Source organism: Molossus molossus, unplaced genomic scaffold (genome assembly GCF_014108415.1).
Source record: "Molossus molossus isolate mMolMol1 unplaced genomic scaffold, mMolMol1.p scaffold_m16_p_12, whole genome shotgun sequence".
Lineage (NCBI taxonomy): Eukaryota > Metazoa > Chordata > Mammalia > Chiroptera > Molossidae > Molossus > Molossus molossus.
The window spans coordinates 80,940,252-80,959,057 of NW_023425347.1; the positions used below are offsets into that span (position 1 = coordinate 80,940,252).

Here is an 18,806-nt window from a genome sequence, read left to right on the forward strand (position 1 = left end):
ACGGTGAGTGCTGAGTCAATATTTGTGGAAGGCAAGACTAACACAGGTTAAGAGAGAAGAATCTTGTCGAAATCTCCTTCCTGGAACATTTATTTATTCAACAAATAAGCAAACAAAGAGGCCGGAGAAAAGCAGGCCGAGGAGAGGCTGGGAGAGAAGTCTGCAGGTCCCTGGGGTCAAGATGGCTGAGCTGCCACACGTGGCCTGAAAAATTGCCACGGAGCCCAGGGGGTGTCGAAGCATTAAAGCATGAAGAGAGAGTCTGATCATCTCGGAGTCGGCCAGATGTGCCTGGTGTTGCCATGACAGCCCCCAGCACTGGGCAGAGGTGCCATGAACGTCTGTGGAAAACATCAGGGGACCCCAGAGACTGGATGGCCTGGAGACAAATAGTTCACACTCAAAGAGCCGGCATGGAAATGCTCAGTTTGGGTTGAGGGTCGGGTAGGATGGTGTCCCAGGGTCTCGGCATAACGAGGAAACTCCTCACTGTCCCACAGGCTCTGAAAGTGCCCCCGGCTGCCCCTGCCTGCTCCCTAACGCCATGCTCCATCCCTAGGTGATCAAGCTCGCCTTCGAGGAGTTCGACCTGGAGAGAGGCTATGACACCCTGACAGTCGGGGACGGTGGGCAGGACGGGGACCAGAAAACAGTTCTGTACATGTAAGTGAAGCGGAGTGCAGGCGAGGGGGCGGGAGCATGCCGACCTTGGCTGAGGGAGTGGGATGGGCTTTCTGGTCCTGCCTGGTCCCCGCCCCGGCCTGCCACCAGGACAGGTGTCCGGTAGTGCTCCCAGCTTCAGCAACGGTCCTCTTCCTCCCTTTGCTCCAACCGAGGGAAACAGCCCCGGGCCTCGTTCTCACCAGGAGTTCACAGGGAACGTGTACACAGTGAGCAGTCTCTTGGGGAACAGGCAGACAGGTTTTGGGTGGCTGTCTGCTTCTGCACAGACCCTCCTTCTGCCACCCAACAGTTTTTCCTCGAGGCTAAGCACCTCCGTGGTGGGCTGACTTCAGACAGAGACAATGAAAGCGTTTTGCTAACCTCCCTGCATGCTCTTAGCTATCTGGGGAATGGGTGAGTGCAGAGAATTAGGACCACATGGACATACACATTTAGGGGGCTCAGAAAGGCTAATATGACATGCTGAAGGGAGAGGATAACCCCAGGCCGTCCTGGGATCTCCTGACACTGGGTCTTGGCTCCTCCTCTGCCCGCCACCAGTAGCCGGACATGAAGGCGGAAAATGCTCTTGTTTGGTGCATGTGGTCCAGCTTTGGAGACAGACAGACCCGGCCTCATCCATTGGCCCTGCCAAACAGGAGGGGGATTCCACAGGCGTGAGCACCTACTGTGTGCCTGGCACTGTGCCGGGAACCTTCACTTCGGCGATCTCATTTAATTCCCAAAGCAGCCCTGTGAGAAAGGTGTTGTTATTCCCATTTAACAGGTGGGAAAACTGGGGCCCAGTGGTTGCAGACATGGTTGGTGGCAGAATCGGCACCTGAGTTCCTGCCTTTTGATTTCAGTGGACAGCCCTCCCAGCCAGGCCAGCTCCAAGCTAATAGCCTCTGGCTTTCATGATGAATGAAGGACAGCTGCTCAGTGATAGCTGGTCCAGGAGCCGTTCTGTTCTGAGAACACCCCTCACCTTCTTCGTACCTACCCGGAGAAGATCCTACCAGTCCGTTGAAGGATTCAGGATGTTGCCCATGAGTCCGGTGACAGGGCAGAGATGTGCGGTCCCGGGAGGAGGGGCTGGGATGTGAGCCTGAAGGGCATCCACCCCTGCCTAGTCCACTGTGTTCGTCAGGGTTCTCCAGAGGAACAGAACCAATAGGATGTACAGAGAGGGGACAGGGTGTATTGTAAGGAACTGGCTCACACAGTTATGGGGGCTGACAAGTCTCAAGAGCTGCAGGGTGAGTCGGCAAGTTGGAGACCCAGCAGAGGGATGATGTAATTCTAGTGTGAAGGCCAGCAGGCTCCAGACCCAGAGAGAGCTGTTTCGGTCCAATTCCAAGTCAGGGGGGAAAGAAATGTCTCAGCTGGAATTAAGGCAGACAGGAAAAATCCTCTTTCACTCAGGGGATGGTCAGCCTTTGTTGTTCAGTTCAGGCCTTCAACTGATTGGATGAGGCCCACCCACACTGGGGAAGGGCAGTCTGCTTATTCCATCTATTAATTGAAATGTTAATCTCATCCAGTAGTACAGACACACCTGAAATAATATTTGGCCAGATATCTGGGTACCTCAGGGCCCAGGCCAATTGGCACATCAAGTAGTCATCCCATCCATTTGTCCCCTCCTCTTGGTGTGTCCCCATCACTCACCTGCCCTGGATGGCTGGCCTATATGGTGCATCAGCTCAGTGTGCCCAAGAGGCAAGGACACCATTGCTGTCTCCTCCCACGACCCCAGTGTGCCTTTCTATAGAGAGACCTTAGAACAGCAGAGCGGCCCTGGCCGGTTTGGCTCAGTGGTTGGATCGTCGGCCTGTGGTCCAGAGAGACCCGGGTTCGGTTCCCACTAGGGGCATGTACCTCGGTTGCAGTTTGTCCCCAGCCCTGGTTGGGTCATGTGGGTGGCGGCCACTCAATGTGTCCCTTTCATGTCAATGTTTCTCTCTCTCTCTCTTCCTCCCACACTATCTCAACAAAATATTGAAAAATGTCCTCGGGTGAAAATTTAAAAAAATAAAAAAAAGAACAGCAGAGCTGAAAAGACTCTTGGGGATCATACAACCCAATCCCCTCGTTTATCATGGAGTAAAAAAGCCTAGAGAGGCCCAGCCACTTGCCCTAGGCCCCACAGCAAAGAATGGCCGAGCCAGAGCTTATACCCAGACCTTTGGACCAGTCTAGTGAGCTCCCAACAAGCTCTGTAGCAGCCCAGGGGACTCACCCACCACCTCCAGGTCTCTTTAGGCCAATGTCAATCTCAAACCTCAGGGAAACGCAGGCAAAATTGGCTCCTTTGCTGTCCCAATTGGGTCAAACAGGAAAAACAGAGGCCTTGGCCTTCTGTCTTGTTTACTGCCATCCCGGAGCCAGAAGCCAACCCCGGCCTGGTCTCAATCCTTACTCATCACAGCATGCGAGAGGCCCCAGATCAGGGGTGTTGCACAGGCCGGGCTGGTCTGTCCCAGCTTCACCCCCATGGCACTCAGGGTGTGCAGAACATCTCTGCAGCCCACTCAACGCCCCACCCAGCCTTGCGACCCAAGGAGGAGCAGACCCATTCATGCAGTCCCCGTCCACACACACACACACACACCCCCAGCCGCATCTGTGCTGGTGATTTGTCTCCACAGTGCGAGGAAGCCAGCTCTGTTCTGGGAACCCCAGCCTGAGCGGTGGGCGCTGGCCCCGCCACCCTCCAGCACGCTGACCAGGAAAGCCATTGCCCATTTTGCACCTTTGTCTTCTCGTCTGCCCGGTGGGGATAAATAACCTCCCTGGGCCACTGGGGGCATTAAATGAGATAATGGCCATGAACTAACGGATGCAAAGTTGTCTCACCTGGGCAGGTACCTGGGAAATGTGAGTTGAATCAGAAACTTACATGTGCTCAAATTCTTCAGAAAAATGTGGCCCTGGGGTGATGGCCATGCTTGAAGCCTCCCTTACACTGGAAAGGGGGGACGTGTCTCATTGAAAGGAATGCCTGGGACCCAGCCAGGGAAAGGGGGTCTGTCTGTCTCTTCTGCAGTATAGGTCACACGGGAGATCGGAGGTTCCAGGAGTGCAGACACCCCTGGATTAGATCTGGTTCCAGCTAGCCCTGTCCACCGGGCCAGCGAGGACAGATTTCTCTTGTGAGCCCAGGGTCTGGGTGAGGAAGCACAGGTTGAGAGTCAAGCTTCGGCTGTGGCCGAGGGGAGAGGCGCCGAGTCTCCCGGCAAGCGGGGCGCATGCCCCTGTGGAGCTCAGCGTGTGCCCGGGTGGGCCTGGCCCCTGCACGTTCCGCTCCTTCAGGGGTCATTGCCGGGCAGTCATCCTGTTGGGGTGCCGCGGCGAGACACACACCTCTGAATCTCTGTCTCCTGACAGCCTGACAGGCACGTCGGTCCCAGACCTCATTGTCAGCACCAACCACCAGATGTGGCTCCTCTTCCAGACCGACGGCAGTGGCAGCTCCCTGGGATTCAAGGCTTCTTATGAAGGTAACTGCTGGGGAGCCCCCGCCCGGGTCAGAGCCTGGGGCCTGGGGTCTGGGCTTGGAGCCAGCGCCCCTGGGTGTGCATCCTGGCTCGGCTCTGCACAGGCTTCCTCCTGGGGCCCATTGGAGTTCACAGTGTCCCGAGCCCAGCTTCCGTCCTAGCCCAGCGGGTCTCCTGGGTTGTTTTGAGGGTTATCTGAGATAAATCACTGTTATACTGGGCACACAGCGCTGGGCACGTACATCAGTTCCATCCCCAACTCATACGTGGCGTGTGTGGGCCTTTCAAAGGCCCTGCGCACTTGCTGGGCCCTGGTTATTTTCTGTCTTTGGACTGCAGATAGGAGCTTCCCAAGCTACCCTACCGGGGCGGTGTTGTGATGAGTGACTGTACACAGGGCTAGATTCAGACACACACCGATGACCTCGGGTATACAGAGGGGGTGACCTTCATCTCTTGATGGAAACAGGCATGAAGGGAATGGCAGACTCTGAGGCCTGAGAGATGCCAGCCATCACCCTTCCATGCACTTGCAAACCTCCTGTTGGCCAGTGAGTGCTAATGCCAGTCCCCACAGAAAGGGGGCAGGAGCCGTCCCCGGGATTTGTTAGGCCCTGCCAGGTGTCCAGCCCCCGGCCAGCAGGCTCCCGGCTCCAGGCCCTTGCACGGGGCGGCACTCGCGCTGAGATGACCAAAGCAGAGGAGCTGTGACAGTCAGGGAGGTGTGGCGGCGAGCCCAGGGGCGCGGAGAAGGGCAGCATCCTGCCGGCGGCATCAGGAAAGGCTTTAAAATGCCCAGGTGGCAGTGAGGAGACTGGAGGGAGAGGTGTCCTTCCTGTACCCCACTCAGACCTGATCGCTCTGCAGGAGACTGTTTGGGGGGGCAGTGCCAAGGGACTCATCTGCTCCGTGTGCCTCATGCCCTCAGTGGTCCAAGGGTCCTTCTGTGCCACACCTGGACTCTGCCTCCAAACTGGATTCGCAGGACATGTATGAGTCCCTCGGGCTGCCCTCGCAAGAATCACAGCCGGGACGGCTCAGTTCATCAGAAATGTGTTCTCACACAGTTCAAGGTGTCGGGGGCGGGCTGTCTGTGAGACAATGGGTAGAATCCCCCCTTGCCTCTTCCTAGCTTCCATGGTGACCCCTCCGGCAGTCCTTGGTGCTCTTTGGCTTGTAGCTGTAGCACTCGGTCTCTGCTGTCACCACACACGTCCCTGTGTGTCTCCCTTCCCCTCTTAGAAGACACCAGTCGTATTGGATAAAGGGCCCGCCTACTCCAGTACGACCTCCTATTCACTGGATTACTTCAGCAAAGAGCCTATGCCCAAATAAAGCCACATTCACAGTTACCAGGGGTTAGCGGTCAACCTATTTTGGGGGGAAAACCATCCAAACCCTGCCAGGAGGCCAGCCTGTCCCTGTGCTGACACTGTCGTACCACAGCGCCCCCCTGGGGTGAGGATGGTGACTGCACGGGTCCCAGGTCTGGAAGCGCTGTCTGGGTGAGACAGACGCAGGCAAAGATCTCCTGGGGGACACGTGCTTAGTTCAGATCCTGGTTCTCTCCCTTTCTAGCTCCCTGGCAAGTCAGGGAGCCTCCCTAGGGCTCCATTTCTTCAGCTGTGAAGTGGAGATGATAATGCAACCTAGGTCACAGGGCTACTGCGTAGACGACATTTAGATAAAGAGGTGAGAAGTTGCACACTGCAGCGCCGAGAGCGAGGAACTAATGAGTGGTCCCCAGGGAGTTAACGGAATGGGCGCTTCTGGTACATGAACGTACACACAGCAGCTGTGGGCCAGACGAGAAACCGGGAGATCCAGGTTCAGGGCCAAGCTCTGACACTCACGACTTTGAAAATGGGAATGAGCCCTGGCCGGTTTGGCTCGGCGGTTAGAGCATAGGCCCACGGACCAGAGAGTCCTGGGTTCAGCTCCCACTAAGGACACCTACCTCAGTTGCAGTTTGTCCCTGGCCCCAGTTGGGGTCGTGTGGGTGGCAGCCAGTCGATGTGTCTCTCTCACATCGATGTTTCTCTCTCTCTCTTCTCCCCTCTCTCCCTCCCGCTCTCTCTGAAGATCAATGCAAAAATGTCCTCAGGTGAGAATAAAAAAAAAAAGAAAAGAAAATGGAAATGAACTTGGACCCGAAGTTGCCAAGGGTCCCCCACTTCTAAACTTCTGTGGATGTTCTGCAGTGAATGTTTCCCAAGGTGGGAAACAACACTTCACCCAGGGGCCCTTAATGGGCCCATGTTCTGTCAGATTGGATTAGACATGAATAGCACGCGCTTGAAAGAGAGGCCCCATCAGCATGCGGAAGTCTCCTTGGGAGCAGCTGTGGGCTACATTACCGCGATCCGATGAAGCAGGGATAAATATCAAGTGTGTTTTAAGGTTCAAAATAATTAGCTACTAGGAAGGAGCCCAGGGAGTTAGTGTGCTTTACTCTGTTCTGGTCAGACATCAGAGAACCGAACTTAGATGTGGGGACCATGGCTCGAGGTGGACAAGGAGAGGTCATGAGTCAAACCCAATGAGCAAGGTGCACAACCCGCTGACTGTTCACTCGGGGAGGCAGTAGGCTCAGGGGAGGCCTGAGAGCTGTGTCTAGGTGTTTGAAGGGTTGTGACATGGGAAGGAGGAGTTAGACATGTTTGGTGTGATGTCGTTGACAGGGAAAGAGACCATCTGTTGAGAGCCTACCGCGTGCCAGAAGCTTTATGTTCATGGCCTCGGGGTTTTTGGTGTCATACAAAGACTTGGGTACCGTCAGGGACCACCACGGTGGGATAGGGGGTGCCTAGCAGGGAGGGCCCGACCCTGCCTCCGTTTCTTCTCTGTCCTCCCCTGTTCCTGGAAACCTTAGAAGAGGAGGTGTGCACGTGTGCCCTCGTTTGGAAAGCACACTCCGTCTCATTCAGCACCACAGCTGTGCGATGGATCTCTGTCACCGATAAAGAACTGGAGACTCAGAGGGTGACGTCACCTGCCCGAGTCACACAGAAGTCAGGGACCTGGCAGATTCCACCCCGTGTCTCTCTGGCTTCAAAGCCCATGATCCTCCCCCTATACCGAGAGCTCCCAAAGGGGCAACAATTCATTCCTATAAAATCTAGACGTCCAAGCTCTGTCCCGATCAAATGGGCCATCTATCTCGGCCCCAGATTCCTTGTTACGGAGGTTGGGGTTTGGTTCCTTAGTTCTTGTCCGTTTCACTCAGCCGTGTACATTACGCTCCTGTCACATGACTGGCGCGATGCTGAGGGCTGGGTGACAGCAAGCAACATAGAGGCCATCTGAAACACACCCTGTGACTACTGGTCACAGGCCAGGGGTCGGCAGGCCTTCTCCTTGGACCTGTGCACATTCGGAAGAGAGTCTGGGTGTTCAGAGACATTGCTAACACGTGGGGACGACAGGGGTTCCGTGCACAAAGGCAGCAGGTTCTGTGAAGATAAAACAGATCCTGAAATTGAGCCCAACCTGCTGAATCCAGCGTGGTCCCAGCTGTATGACCTTGGGCAAGTCATATGGTATCTCTGAGCCTCAGTTTCCCCACTCATGAAATAGAGACAATAACGACCACCTCATAGCATCTTAAGAAAGTGAAATGAGGTCACAGAAAGCTCCCTGCAACAGTGCCTGGCACAGACGCACCTTCCCCCGGGGGCCCTGGAGTCCCACCCAAACCTTCCACTATCGCCGCTGCGGTCCACCCGGGGGGCCCACTCTGCTCGGGGACCCAGGCTCCTTGCCACCCTGCAGATGGCCTGAGGTTGCTGGGATGGGCCCAGTTCTAGGTCCCAGCCTCACCTGCGCTCCCTCCCGAGGCCCTCACTCTCAGACTGTCTGAGAAACGAGGTGCTCCCCTCTGGCCACGGTGTGGGGCGTGGAGGCAGAAGTGGCCGGAGGCAGATGGGGCACGGAGAGCCTGGAGGCCGGACAGGGTTGGCAGCTTGTCCGGCGGGAAGAAGAGCCGCTGAAGGACCAGATGTCGGGATGGGCCTGCCTCGCCCTGAAAACTGTGAGGGGAAGCCTGTGGCGCTCACACCTTCATGGTGAGGAGCCCCCTCCGCGGTGACGGAGCTGGGTGGCTGAGTCCCTGGATCTGCTCTGCCGGCAGCCCGCACCTGCTCCTGGGCTTCCTCCCCCTGCCGCCGCCAGCTTCTCCCCTGCTCTGGCTGCTCCCTCGCCGCTTCTGCAGCCTGCTCACGGCCCTCAGTGTCTGTCCTTAGCCTTCTGTCCTCTCTTTCCAGAACCTTCCACTGTCGATCCCATCCACCCTCATGGCTCCAGCCTCAACCTAAGCACCGATGACTTCCAAATCTGTTCCCCACTTACCCACCCGTGACACGTTTCATACAGCTTCTCCCTCAGACACCTCAGCCCTCACCCGGCTGTATCAGTCTGCTCATCACAGAACGCACAGGCCGGGCGGCTTCGACAGAAGTATTTTCTCACGATTCCAGGCCAGGAGTCCGAGCGCGAGGCTCTGGCGGACCTGGTGTTGGGTCCGGGCTCCTTCTGGCTTGCAGATGGCTGGCTGCCTCCGCACATGGAACCGCTCATTCTGTGGGAGCAGGGCCCACCCTCAGGACCCCATTCAGCCTTGATTACATCCTTGGAGCCCCCATGTCCAAATGCAGCCACACTGGGAGCTAGACCTTCAACAAACAAGGGGGGTGCCACAAACATTCAGTCCATAACACCCTCCAAACAAAGCTTTCATCTCCACCCCCACGCCCCCTGCCCCCAGTCTCCATCATGATGTACACGCCCTCATCCAGGCCATCACTAGGTCTGTTTCCACCCCTCCTTCTCCCTCTCCCACCTCTGGCCCTGGCCCCCCCATTCTGTCGGTTCTCCCTCTGCAGCGTCCCAGCTCCCCTGTCTTTGCGGCCCTCATCGCCTCTCACGTGAGTGACAGCGCAGTCCTCCTACCCTGGCCCCAGGCCTCTCCCCAGCCCCGCCCACCTGCCACCTGCAGCAGGCGTCCTGAACCCAGGTCTGGCACGGTTTCCTCCTACTTACAGAACCTCACAGCTTCCCGGTGCTGTAGAGTGAGGTGCCACCATTCACCTGGCACCCAGGGCTCTCCATGTTGGTCATTCCGAGCCACATTCCGTCCTAGGCAGTATCCAGTGTACTGGCCTCTGCGTCCACAGGGCCTAGCCCGGTGCCCGGCACACAGCGTGTGCTCAGACAAGCTGGCTCAGTCGGGCACCCTTCCTCCGCACCTTCACCGCTTTACCATCTCCCGGAACTCAGGCCTGAGAGCCCACCATCTCCACTGTCCCCCAGGCTTTGGGGTCAAACAAACCCAGCTTCTAACCGAGTTCCGCCACTGGCTCTGTGCGTGATCTTCAGCCTGTCCCGCCTCGCCTCTGACCGGGGCTCTCTCATCTGGGAAGAGGCTGATAGACGTTTCTCTCACAGGTCCTACGAGGACGCAGTGTGGTGAAGCGCCCGGCGGAGGGCCTGGCATTTAGCAAACACTCAGTTAAAGGCCTGCTCCCCTCCCCTGCATCTCTTCTCCCAAGCTGCACCCATGGCCTAAAGCCTCAGAATTACTTTCGCCCCATCTTGCCTCTCCTTGTACCCCACCGTCTGGCAAGTTCCACACAGCACAGACATCTTGGCTCGGGGACGGGAGGGTAGCCGGGCTGCAGAGGTTCTGCAGGTGGCATGAAGCCCCTGAGGTAAGACAGCTCCCCAGGCATCCCTGGCCCCATCATCAATACCCCCTCTGCCCCAGTTCAGGTAGAGAGAAGCTTCCTTGGGGGCAGGCAGGTATCACTGGAGTATCACCCCCACCCCCTTGTTAAAAGTGTGAGCCCCTGAGTGGGAAAATTGGTAGATTTATTTCCCCCAAATTCTTCCAGCTCTGCTTGCCACAATCTCAGGATCGGGTGGGGGCGGGGACTCAGGCTCCATCAATATCTGACGACTCTGAGCCTGGAAACTCAGCCCCCTCCATAGGGACAGCCAGCTGTAGGAAATGCATTCATAGTTGCAATTGCTTTGCTTCCCAATAGAACAAGAAATATTTAAGGAGCAGGCAATTAGCATTTGCCAGAAACATTATAAAATTACATACAACTTGCTAACAAGTTTCAGCATCAGTCTGGAAGTCTCTTTGCATCCTGACTTGGAGCCTGGCCCGGGCAGCCTGGTGCTGAACCTGGGAGGGTCCGGCTCAGGAGGAAGGAGTGGGACCCTGACTCTGGAGGTAGGAAGGAGTCAGAGAGGAGAGGTTATGCAGAAAGGATGCCCAACGGTCCAGGAACTCATGTTGGAAATGAGATTCCCTGGGAATTCAACACTATCTAGGCCCCTATTGTGTGTCGCAGACACTGTTCAAGACCTCAGGGCCACAGGGACAACAAGACAGCCTGTGCCTTCCCCCTAAGTCGTAGTCTGTCTTCACTGGAGTGGGGGAAGTGTGAGAAGATGGGAAATCTCAGGGAGGGGCAGCTAACCTTGCTTGAGGGCATCAGCCAGGGCTTCCTGGAGGAGCTGTGTCTGGAAGGATGAAAGGAGCTGGTGGGACATCCCAGAAAGAGAGCAGGCCGGCTTAGGGAGCTGACCTGTGCATAGGGTGGACGCTGATGCTTGGGCAGAAATAAAGCTTCAGATCACGTAGGGAAGGGTGGCCAGCACTAGCCCTCTGCCAGAGGGCCCTCACCTCCTGCTGGTGGGTACAGCAGAGCCTCCGGACAGGCGGTGCTGGAGCCTGGCTGGAAGAGCGGCCCGGGGAGCAGATCAGCACCCTCGACTCCTGTCCTTCCCAGACACTGCCTTTCCTCCTAGTGGAACAGCAGGCACGTGACCACGTTCAGCTCAAATCTGCTAGTTCCAGGACACCTCTGCTTCTTCTTGTCTTGTCCCCATAAACGCAGAGGACCAGACTTGCTTACTCCAGCCAGGGATGGCACCAGCCATGTTCCTAAGACACTCACTGGGTTTCTGTGGTAAACTTTCCCAGGCACTGAGAGCTGAAGACCACCTAGATCCAGGTAGCAGCTGCCTCCTCTCGGGAAAGCCCAGAGGGACCTGTGCCGTGCCCATCTGTCCCAGCTCCTGGAGGCGGGGAGACAGACCGCTGAGAGGATGCTGCAGCATTAAGATTTGACAGGAAATAATTTGTCAGTGGGATGTAATTGCCAAGTGCATGGGCTTTGGCAAATGGCAAGCTCCAGCTTGGGGAGTGCGGACAGCTTCGAGGCAGCCTAGATGTTCTACATGTCCACATTCACCCTTTCTCAGCCTCCTTCAGCCTGTGGCATACCCAGAACAGTGCGGTGGGGGAAGGAGGTGAGGAGGAAGAAGGTCTGCCCCCTCGTGCACCCACACCTCCATCCTGTTTGTGAAAGTCATGTGCAGAGAGAGGTGCACACATACCCCGGAGAACAGGGCAGGTGCTCTGTGTCTCCTGCCTCCTGGCACCCTTTTCGTCATCAGGAGAAGAGTGGAGAGGGCTGTGGTTCTCAGTAAACCCGTGAGATCCAGGGACACCCAGAGGTGGTCGTAGCGCACCAGAGATGTCCTGGCCGCGCACCAGGACTGTGCTGATTGAGCAGTGGGTCTGCGGGGCTCCGCAGGCAGAAGACTGTGTGTGGTCGCAGGGGCACATTCCTTGCTCTCGCAGGGGCACATTCCTCCTGCTCTCGAGAGAGCATCATCGAACCCCCAGCCTTGAGGCGCCAACTCCACGCACGACAAAGCATAAACGACTTCTCAGTCCCGGAACCAGGCTCTTGGGCTCCCCCACACCCCCTGGCCTCGTGGGCTCCCCCAGACCCCCTGGCCTCGGCCCTCTTCACTACCACTTCCTGCCGCGCTGACAGTCGGACGGTACTCCAGACACCGCGCTCTCTCCCTCCAGTCCTGCTTCCCGCCTCCTTCCCCCACCCCGCCATCCTCCCTGGAACGTTCACTGACTGTCTCCTCTGTGCCTTGCCCCTAGTAGAAGCTGGACGCAGACACTTCAGGAACACCCTCTCAGTCCTCAAGAAACTCGTAGTTTACCAGGGAGAGACGTCAGCCAGAGCCGCCGCTGTAACAGACCGTTCTCCCCGGGGCTGGGAGGCAGAGGACGGGGGGACAGCCCCAGGGCCCACCTCACTCGGGAGGCGCTTGAACTGACACCGAGGGATGATGCTCGTCTGGCAGACAAGCGGGGTGTTCACTCGGGAGCAGAGAGAGACCGGCAGGGCCCTGCCATGACGGGACAGGCCCGACAGGGAGGTAGCACCGCTGGTGACTGGTTACGTGCCGCGTGCCAGACATTCTAACTGGTCTCGTGTACGCAGGCTCGTTAAATCCTCAGAACAACCCGCAAGGTGGGTGTCTTACCACCATTTCCATTCTACAGAGGATGAAACTGGGGCGCAGAAGGAGTGAGCAGTGTGTTTTGGGTCTGCTCCTCAGTGCAGAGCTGGGATTTGGGTCCAGCACTTGCCACCAGAACCCTCGCTCGTCATGGTCACACCACCCCGCCTTCCTATGGGTCGCTCAGCTTTGCCGTGTACGAATCTCAAGGTCAGGGGTGGCCAAAGACGAGGCCGGGGTGGGAGGGCACAGGCAAAGGTCCTGCCGTGCCAAGGAGTTAGGGTTCTAATCTGTGGGTTTTAGGGAGCTGGGAAAGAATCAATGAGCAGGACATGGTGGTAAATGGATTTTTATTTCTGAGCGAGCTCATGCTGCTCCTCATAGTAGAGTAGAGGGAAGAGGCAGGGGACCTGCTGGTGCCTGGTGCCATCCAGAAACTGGGAGGTTAGGCTACCGTGGAGAGGAGAGGGGTGGGGAGCAGAGAGGCGGGATGGGTGGGAGGAGGAGGAGCCACATGAGGTGGTTCATCAGGACTGGGTGGGAGGGGAGGGCGGGATGCAGGCTGATTCCTGTCTGGCTTGGGCAACCTCCCTGAAGCCTCCGCCCTTCCCCAGCCCAGGCCTGCGCAGCCTCCTCTGCTCCCCCAAGGCGGTGTGGTCAGGCCCACACCTCCTCCCTTGCCCTCGTCATTATGTGGTAATTAAGTCCGTACCCATCTGCTGGGGTTCTCCAAGGGCAGGGCCACAGTCAGGCTGCTGTGTCTTTACTCTGACCATCGGGCAGTACATGCACTAACCATGAGCTGAGCTCACACACTGGACAGAATATTCTGTGCCCCAGGCTCTGTGGTGCGTGCTGGGTGCAGAATGATCAGCAGTACAGAGCCGGTGCCTGCCTCACAGGACGCACACGGGGTGGGGCACCCGGACCAGGTCAGCCTGGCAGCCAGAGGGGGACAAACGGGCTGAGGCAGTGGGGGTGGAGATTTTTGTCCTTTCCCCCCCACCACTATGCCCCCAGAGTCTAGAAGAGTCACTAATAAAATAAATAGGCGGACACTTACAAAGGCCAGTAGAGCTGTGAAGGAAGAGGATGGGCGCAGAGAGGAAAGGAAACGGGGTAGCTAAGCCGCGGGGGCAGGGAAGCGTCCTTGAGGAGACCCTCTGCCCCCGTCTGCAGCGTGGGAGCCGGCCTGTGAAGGGGGAGGTGGGGGAGCATGCCCGGCTGAGAAAGCAGTGACAAAGCGAAGGAACAAATGGAGTCCACCCATTTGGACAGGCAGCAGAACCGCAGCCCAAGCTCGGGCCGCCCCCTCTGTCCTCCAGGTGGAGCTGCCCTCCCCGGAGAACATCGAACAGTGAATTTATAGACGCAGGATGCAGTTTCCTCTGTCCAGACATTGTCATAAAAGAGGATTGCAATTTGGTATCAGAAATTGAAAATCCCGGGGAGAGGACTGAGGTTGATCACGGACGATAGTGAGTGCGCCGACCAGAAGGGGAGAGCAAATGGCCCGAGCGCAGAGCCTGGTCGTGATGGGATTCGGAGGCGGCTTTGAAGCGGGCATCTCGCGTTTCCGGCTTGCTTTTGGTAGGCAGAGGCAGAGAGAGAGATAAACATTATAAAACGGAATTGCATTAAGCCAGATAACGGAATTGCATGCCTGATTTTCTCCAAGTCAGAATTCGGTTTATCCATTTGCAGTTCTGGGCCCCGACATCAGGCTCGGTCAGCCCCTGACCGGGAAGGTCAAGGTCAAGCGCCTTTCAGGCAGGGCAGGGGAGCACGGGAGCCCTCTGAAGACAGGCAGGAGCCTCGGTCCCTGTGTGGCCAGCAGGGTTGGTGCTGGGCTTGGAGGGAAGGCCCAGCCAGGACAAGGGGTGTTGGAGGAACAAGGCCAGCCACCAGCTCCCTCTGCCTTTCTGGAAGGAGCTCCCAAACTGCTGTTCGTCCTCCCCTCCACCCAGTCCTGTTCTGTAGTCTTCGTGTCCCCCTCTCCAGTGCCTTGGACCTCTTTGCCAAATGCTCCCTTAAACCTGACTTCCCCTCGGGGTCGTCACTACCCTGTAGCCCTCTGCGGTGTAAGCCGCTCACGTCCCAGACCCCGTGAGCTTCCGTGTGAGGGGTGGGCTCACCTGCTCCCTCTCCAGTTTAGTCCACCTGTGTGTGCACCCTTCTCCTTTGACCTCGTGCGTCCCCGCCTGTGCCCCTCCACCCTCCTGTCGGTGGCATCCGTCTCTTCCTCTCCACTCTTGTTATCACCTTCCTCTCGGTTTCTTGACCTTCTCATGTCCTTTCTGTGCATCCACTCTGGCTGCAGCAGGACCTCGACCCCAGCACCTCTGAAACCTTCACTTTGTCCGGCTGCCCCGGGGCCCTTTGTCCCTTCAGCATTTCCACTAGTTGCTCCCCTGCTCCCGTTCGGCATCCTTCCCCCGACCTCTCGATTCTCCTTCCCCTCCTGCTCCCTCTAGCCTACGCCCTCGGATAGCAGGTCAGCCGTTCTCGCAACACCCCTGCCAGCTCCTGGTCCGCTGTCCCTCCAGTTCTCCAAATGCAACCCCGCCCCCACTCGGTCCTGCCGCCCCTTCCTCCACTTCAGCGAACCTCCGCACCGTGGTTTCCGGGGCAAGGCACACAGCCCTGCCCCCGGGCCCGGAGCTGATGGCAGTCGGTCTGGCCGTGACTTTCTCTTCTCCAGGGTGACTGCTTCAGACATGCTTGTCGGGACTGAGCCCTTCTCCCCAGGACTGGTCAGTCACCTTCCTCTACTGAGAAAGAGAGCCTGTTGTCAGCCCGGGTCTCCAGACTTCTGCATCCTACCTCCGTGCTCCTGTGACCGCCTCTTCCCCCTAGGGTCCCCAGTCTCCCAGGCCAGCCCCCCAGAGCTCTGGGTCCCGTGCCTCCTGCCTTCTCTACAGTCTCATGTTCTTGTTCCCCGTACCCCGCCCCCACTTCTTTAGTCACTCATGTAGTGTCTCTCAGTCTCTCCCTCTCCCGCTCTCTCCTTCCCCAGGGTTTAAACATGGTCAGGCTTCTCCCATCTTAAAAAGAGTCAAACCACCTCCCTCAAGGCCACACCCCTCATGGGCCCCACCTGCCTCCCCTCTGTCCTCTCATATCCAAGAACTGCCATCTTGAAGAGGCCTCTGCTCCTCCTGAATCATCTTCCGGCCACTCAGTCTACCCCGCCACTGCCCTTCACCCCGCTTGTCAGTCCCACCTGAGCTCCCCGCAGCGGGTGCTGCGCGCCCCTGGAGCTCCTCCTCCGCGTCTGTGACCCCGCACCCAGGGTCAGTCCCGCACGGTCCCTGCAGTACTATTTCCCGGGCCTGGCAGCTCTCCTCCGTCTCCTCGGGTGGGCCCATCCTGCCCGTGGCTTCTCGTATCACCTCCAAGCTGAATCCCACATCTGGATTTCTAGACCAGACTTCTCCTGAACTCAAGACCCACGTGGCCACTTTCTATTTGCTGTGTCCTCTTGGGTACGACAGGCACCCCAGAACTCAGCGTGCCCTGCCGTTGACCCTCCCGTCCTGCCCCGCCTCCTGCATTCTTGTCTTAGTGAGAGCACATCAAGGTCCAAGGCCAAACCTCCAGGCGTTGGAGACGCCTGCTTCTCCCTGTCCCCTGTCCCCTGTCGCCTCACTCATCGTGGCCTATGGCCTCTTCCAGCCCTAGGCTCCCAAACCTGTCTCTCCCCACCCCTCTGCCCCTGCCCAGTCCAGGATGCCATCCGAGCATCTCCCAGATGACTGTGGGCCTCCCACCACATGAAGCTCCACAGAGGCAAGGCTGTGTCTGCCGCGTTCTCGGCCGAACCCCCGGCTCCGCGCAGCGGCTCCCTGTGCAGACACTCAAACGTTTGCTAAGTGCATGGACGCGCACTGCCTCCCTGCCCACGCCCCAGACGACAGTCAGGGTGCTCTTTCATTCAGGACACACGACGTGAGACGCGCAGTGGAATCCTGGGCTCCCTGTGGCCAGTCCTGCCGGCAGGTCGCTCGGCCCTTCCCCAGCCCCACCTCACCACCTGTGACAGCGCCTCGCCTGCAGGGAGGCAGTGTGCGCGCTGGTGGGGGCCCGAGGACCACACAACCCGAGTGCGGGTCACCGGCCCACCACTTCCTACTCTGCGACCTGGGGTAACCGCAGGACGGCTCTGAGCGTACCTAGCTCTCTGGGTTAGTATGAGGTGAATTGAGTCCACGCACCAAAAGTGCTCCGCGTGGCTGCTGGCACGTAATCAGCACTAGAGGTACTAGTTATAGGACTCAGGTTAGTTACAGTGACTACTAGTTAGTCATTGCCCTGCTGTCACTGCCCCCTACAGTCTCACCTCAGACTGCACGGGTCTGCCTCCAGCTGAAGGGTGCGTCTTCCCCCTCCTCTCCCGCCCCTTCCTCCCTTTTCCCCCAGCTTCATGGCAATATAATTGACGGAGGGCCTTGTGTACGTTTAGGGTGTACAACGTGATGATTTGATATGGGTACGCACTGTGAAACGGTTACCGCAATATTGGTAGTTAACACAGCCATCATCTCGCGTAGTTACAATGTGTGTGTGTGATGAGAACTGTTACGATCAACTCTCTTAGCAGCTTGCAAGTGTACAGTACAGGACTGTTGGCCATAGTCAGCATGCTGTGCGTGACACTCCCTGCCGTGTTCATCTTCTAACGGGGTTTGTACCCTTTGACCAACATCTCCCCATCCCCACCCCCCAGCCCTGACAACCACTACTCTACTCTGTTTCTATGAGTTTGGATTTGTTACACTCCACACACAAGTGACATCAGACAGTCTGGCTGACATCACAGAGCATAATGCCCTCAAATGTCAACCATGTTGTCACAAATGGCAAGATTTATTTTTTTGTTTATGGGTGAATAATATTCCTCTGTGTGAGTGTGTGAGTGTGTGTGTGTGTGTGTGTGTGTGTGTGTGTGTGTGTGTACTACATTTCCTTACTCATTCATCCACTCATGGACACATAGGCTGTTTTCATGTCTTTGCTGTTGTAAATAATGCTGCACTGACTCCCCTTGTCTTTGCACCTGCTGACTCCTGCACAGACTTCGGGCCTCCGCTTAGATACCACCTCTTCCAAGAAGCCTTCCCTGATACCAGGCTGGGACTGGGGTGAGGGGAGCAAGGCACTCACCCTGGGCACAAAATTTAAAAGAGGTGGAGGATGCCGAAGACTTGGTAATTAAGACAGATATTTTAATCTAATTTTAAAAATCAAGATTAATGTAAAATGTCTATGATTAAACACACCAACATTGGAACTAACAACAGGCCCTGGTGGTCAGCAGAGGGTGAGACCAACGAGGTGAGTCATCCAAGTGCAAGGTCGGATCTGGTCTTCAGTTTAGGTCTTGGTACTTTTCTGTGTGTTGGGTTGGATTTATGGGCATTCATTTTGATGTCCTAAAAACATACAGCACTAAGATATCATTCGTGTTGATTCCTGAGTTCCTGGTGCCCCCTAAAATGTTGTGCCCAGGGTTAGTGCCTCGCTCCCCACATCCTGTTTTCAGCCCCACCCTTCCAATTCGAGTTACGTGTCCTCTGGGTGCTTCCACGGCACAGACCACCCTGTGTCATAAATCCCTCGGCCCTGGCCGTGCCCCACCTGGCTTTGGGCCATGGACAGCGGGGCCCATAGAGATCTCTGGTCGCTGGCGCAGGGACTGGCACAGGGCAGGTGCATTACGGGCCGTAGCCACACTGGCAGCAGGAGAAACGGTGTCTGTGGGCATGTGCGGAGGACCATGCCTGCACCAGGGGAGAAACGGTGGCTGTGGGCACGTGGGGAGGACCATGCCTGCACCAGGGGAGAAACGGTGTCTGTGGGCACGTGCGGAGGACCATGCCTGCACCAGGGGAGAAACGGTGTCTGTGGGCACGTGGGGAGGACCATGCCTGCACCAGGGGAGAAACGGTGTCTGTGGGCACGTGGGGAGGACCATGCCTGCACCAGGGGAGAAACGGTGTCTGTGGGCATGTGCGGAGGACCATGCCTGCACCAGGGGAGAAACGGTGTCTGTGGGCACGTGGGGAGGACCATGCCTGCACCAGGGGAGAAACGGAGGCTGTGGGCATGTGGGGAGGACCATGCCTGCACCAGGGGAGAAAACGGTTGCTGTGGGCATGCGGAGGACCATGCCTGCACCAGGGGAGAAACGGATGTCTGTGGGCACGTGGGGAGGACCTGCCTGCACCAGGGGAGAAACGGTGTCTTGTGGGCAGCGTGGGGATGAACCATGCTGCACCAGGGGGAAACGGTGTCTGTTGGCACGGG

At 57.4% G+C, this 18,806-nt stretch overlaps 1 protein-coding gene across 1 annotated transcript in view; it reads left to right on the forward strand.

Annotated features, from left to right (window-relative positions):
* CSMD2 (CUB and Sushi multiple domains 2) overlaps positions 1–18,806 on the forward strand; it is a 558,434-nt gene that overhangs the window by 317,357 nt on the left and 222,271 nt on the right. The window contains exons 11-12 of the mRNA XM_036256013.1: positions 560–663; positions 4,054–4,166. Of these exons, the coding sequence (XP_036111906.1) occupies positions 560–663; positions 4,054–4,166 (217 nt within the window). The remainder of the gene's footprint in view (positions 1–559; positions 664–4,053; positions 4,167–18,806) is intronic.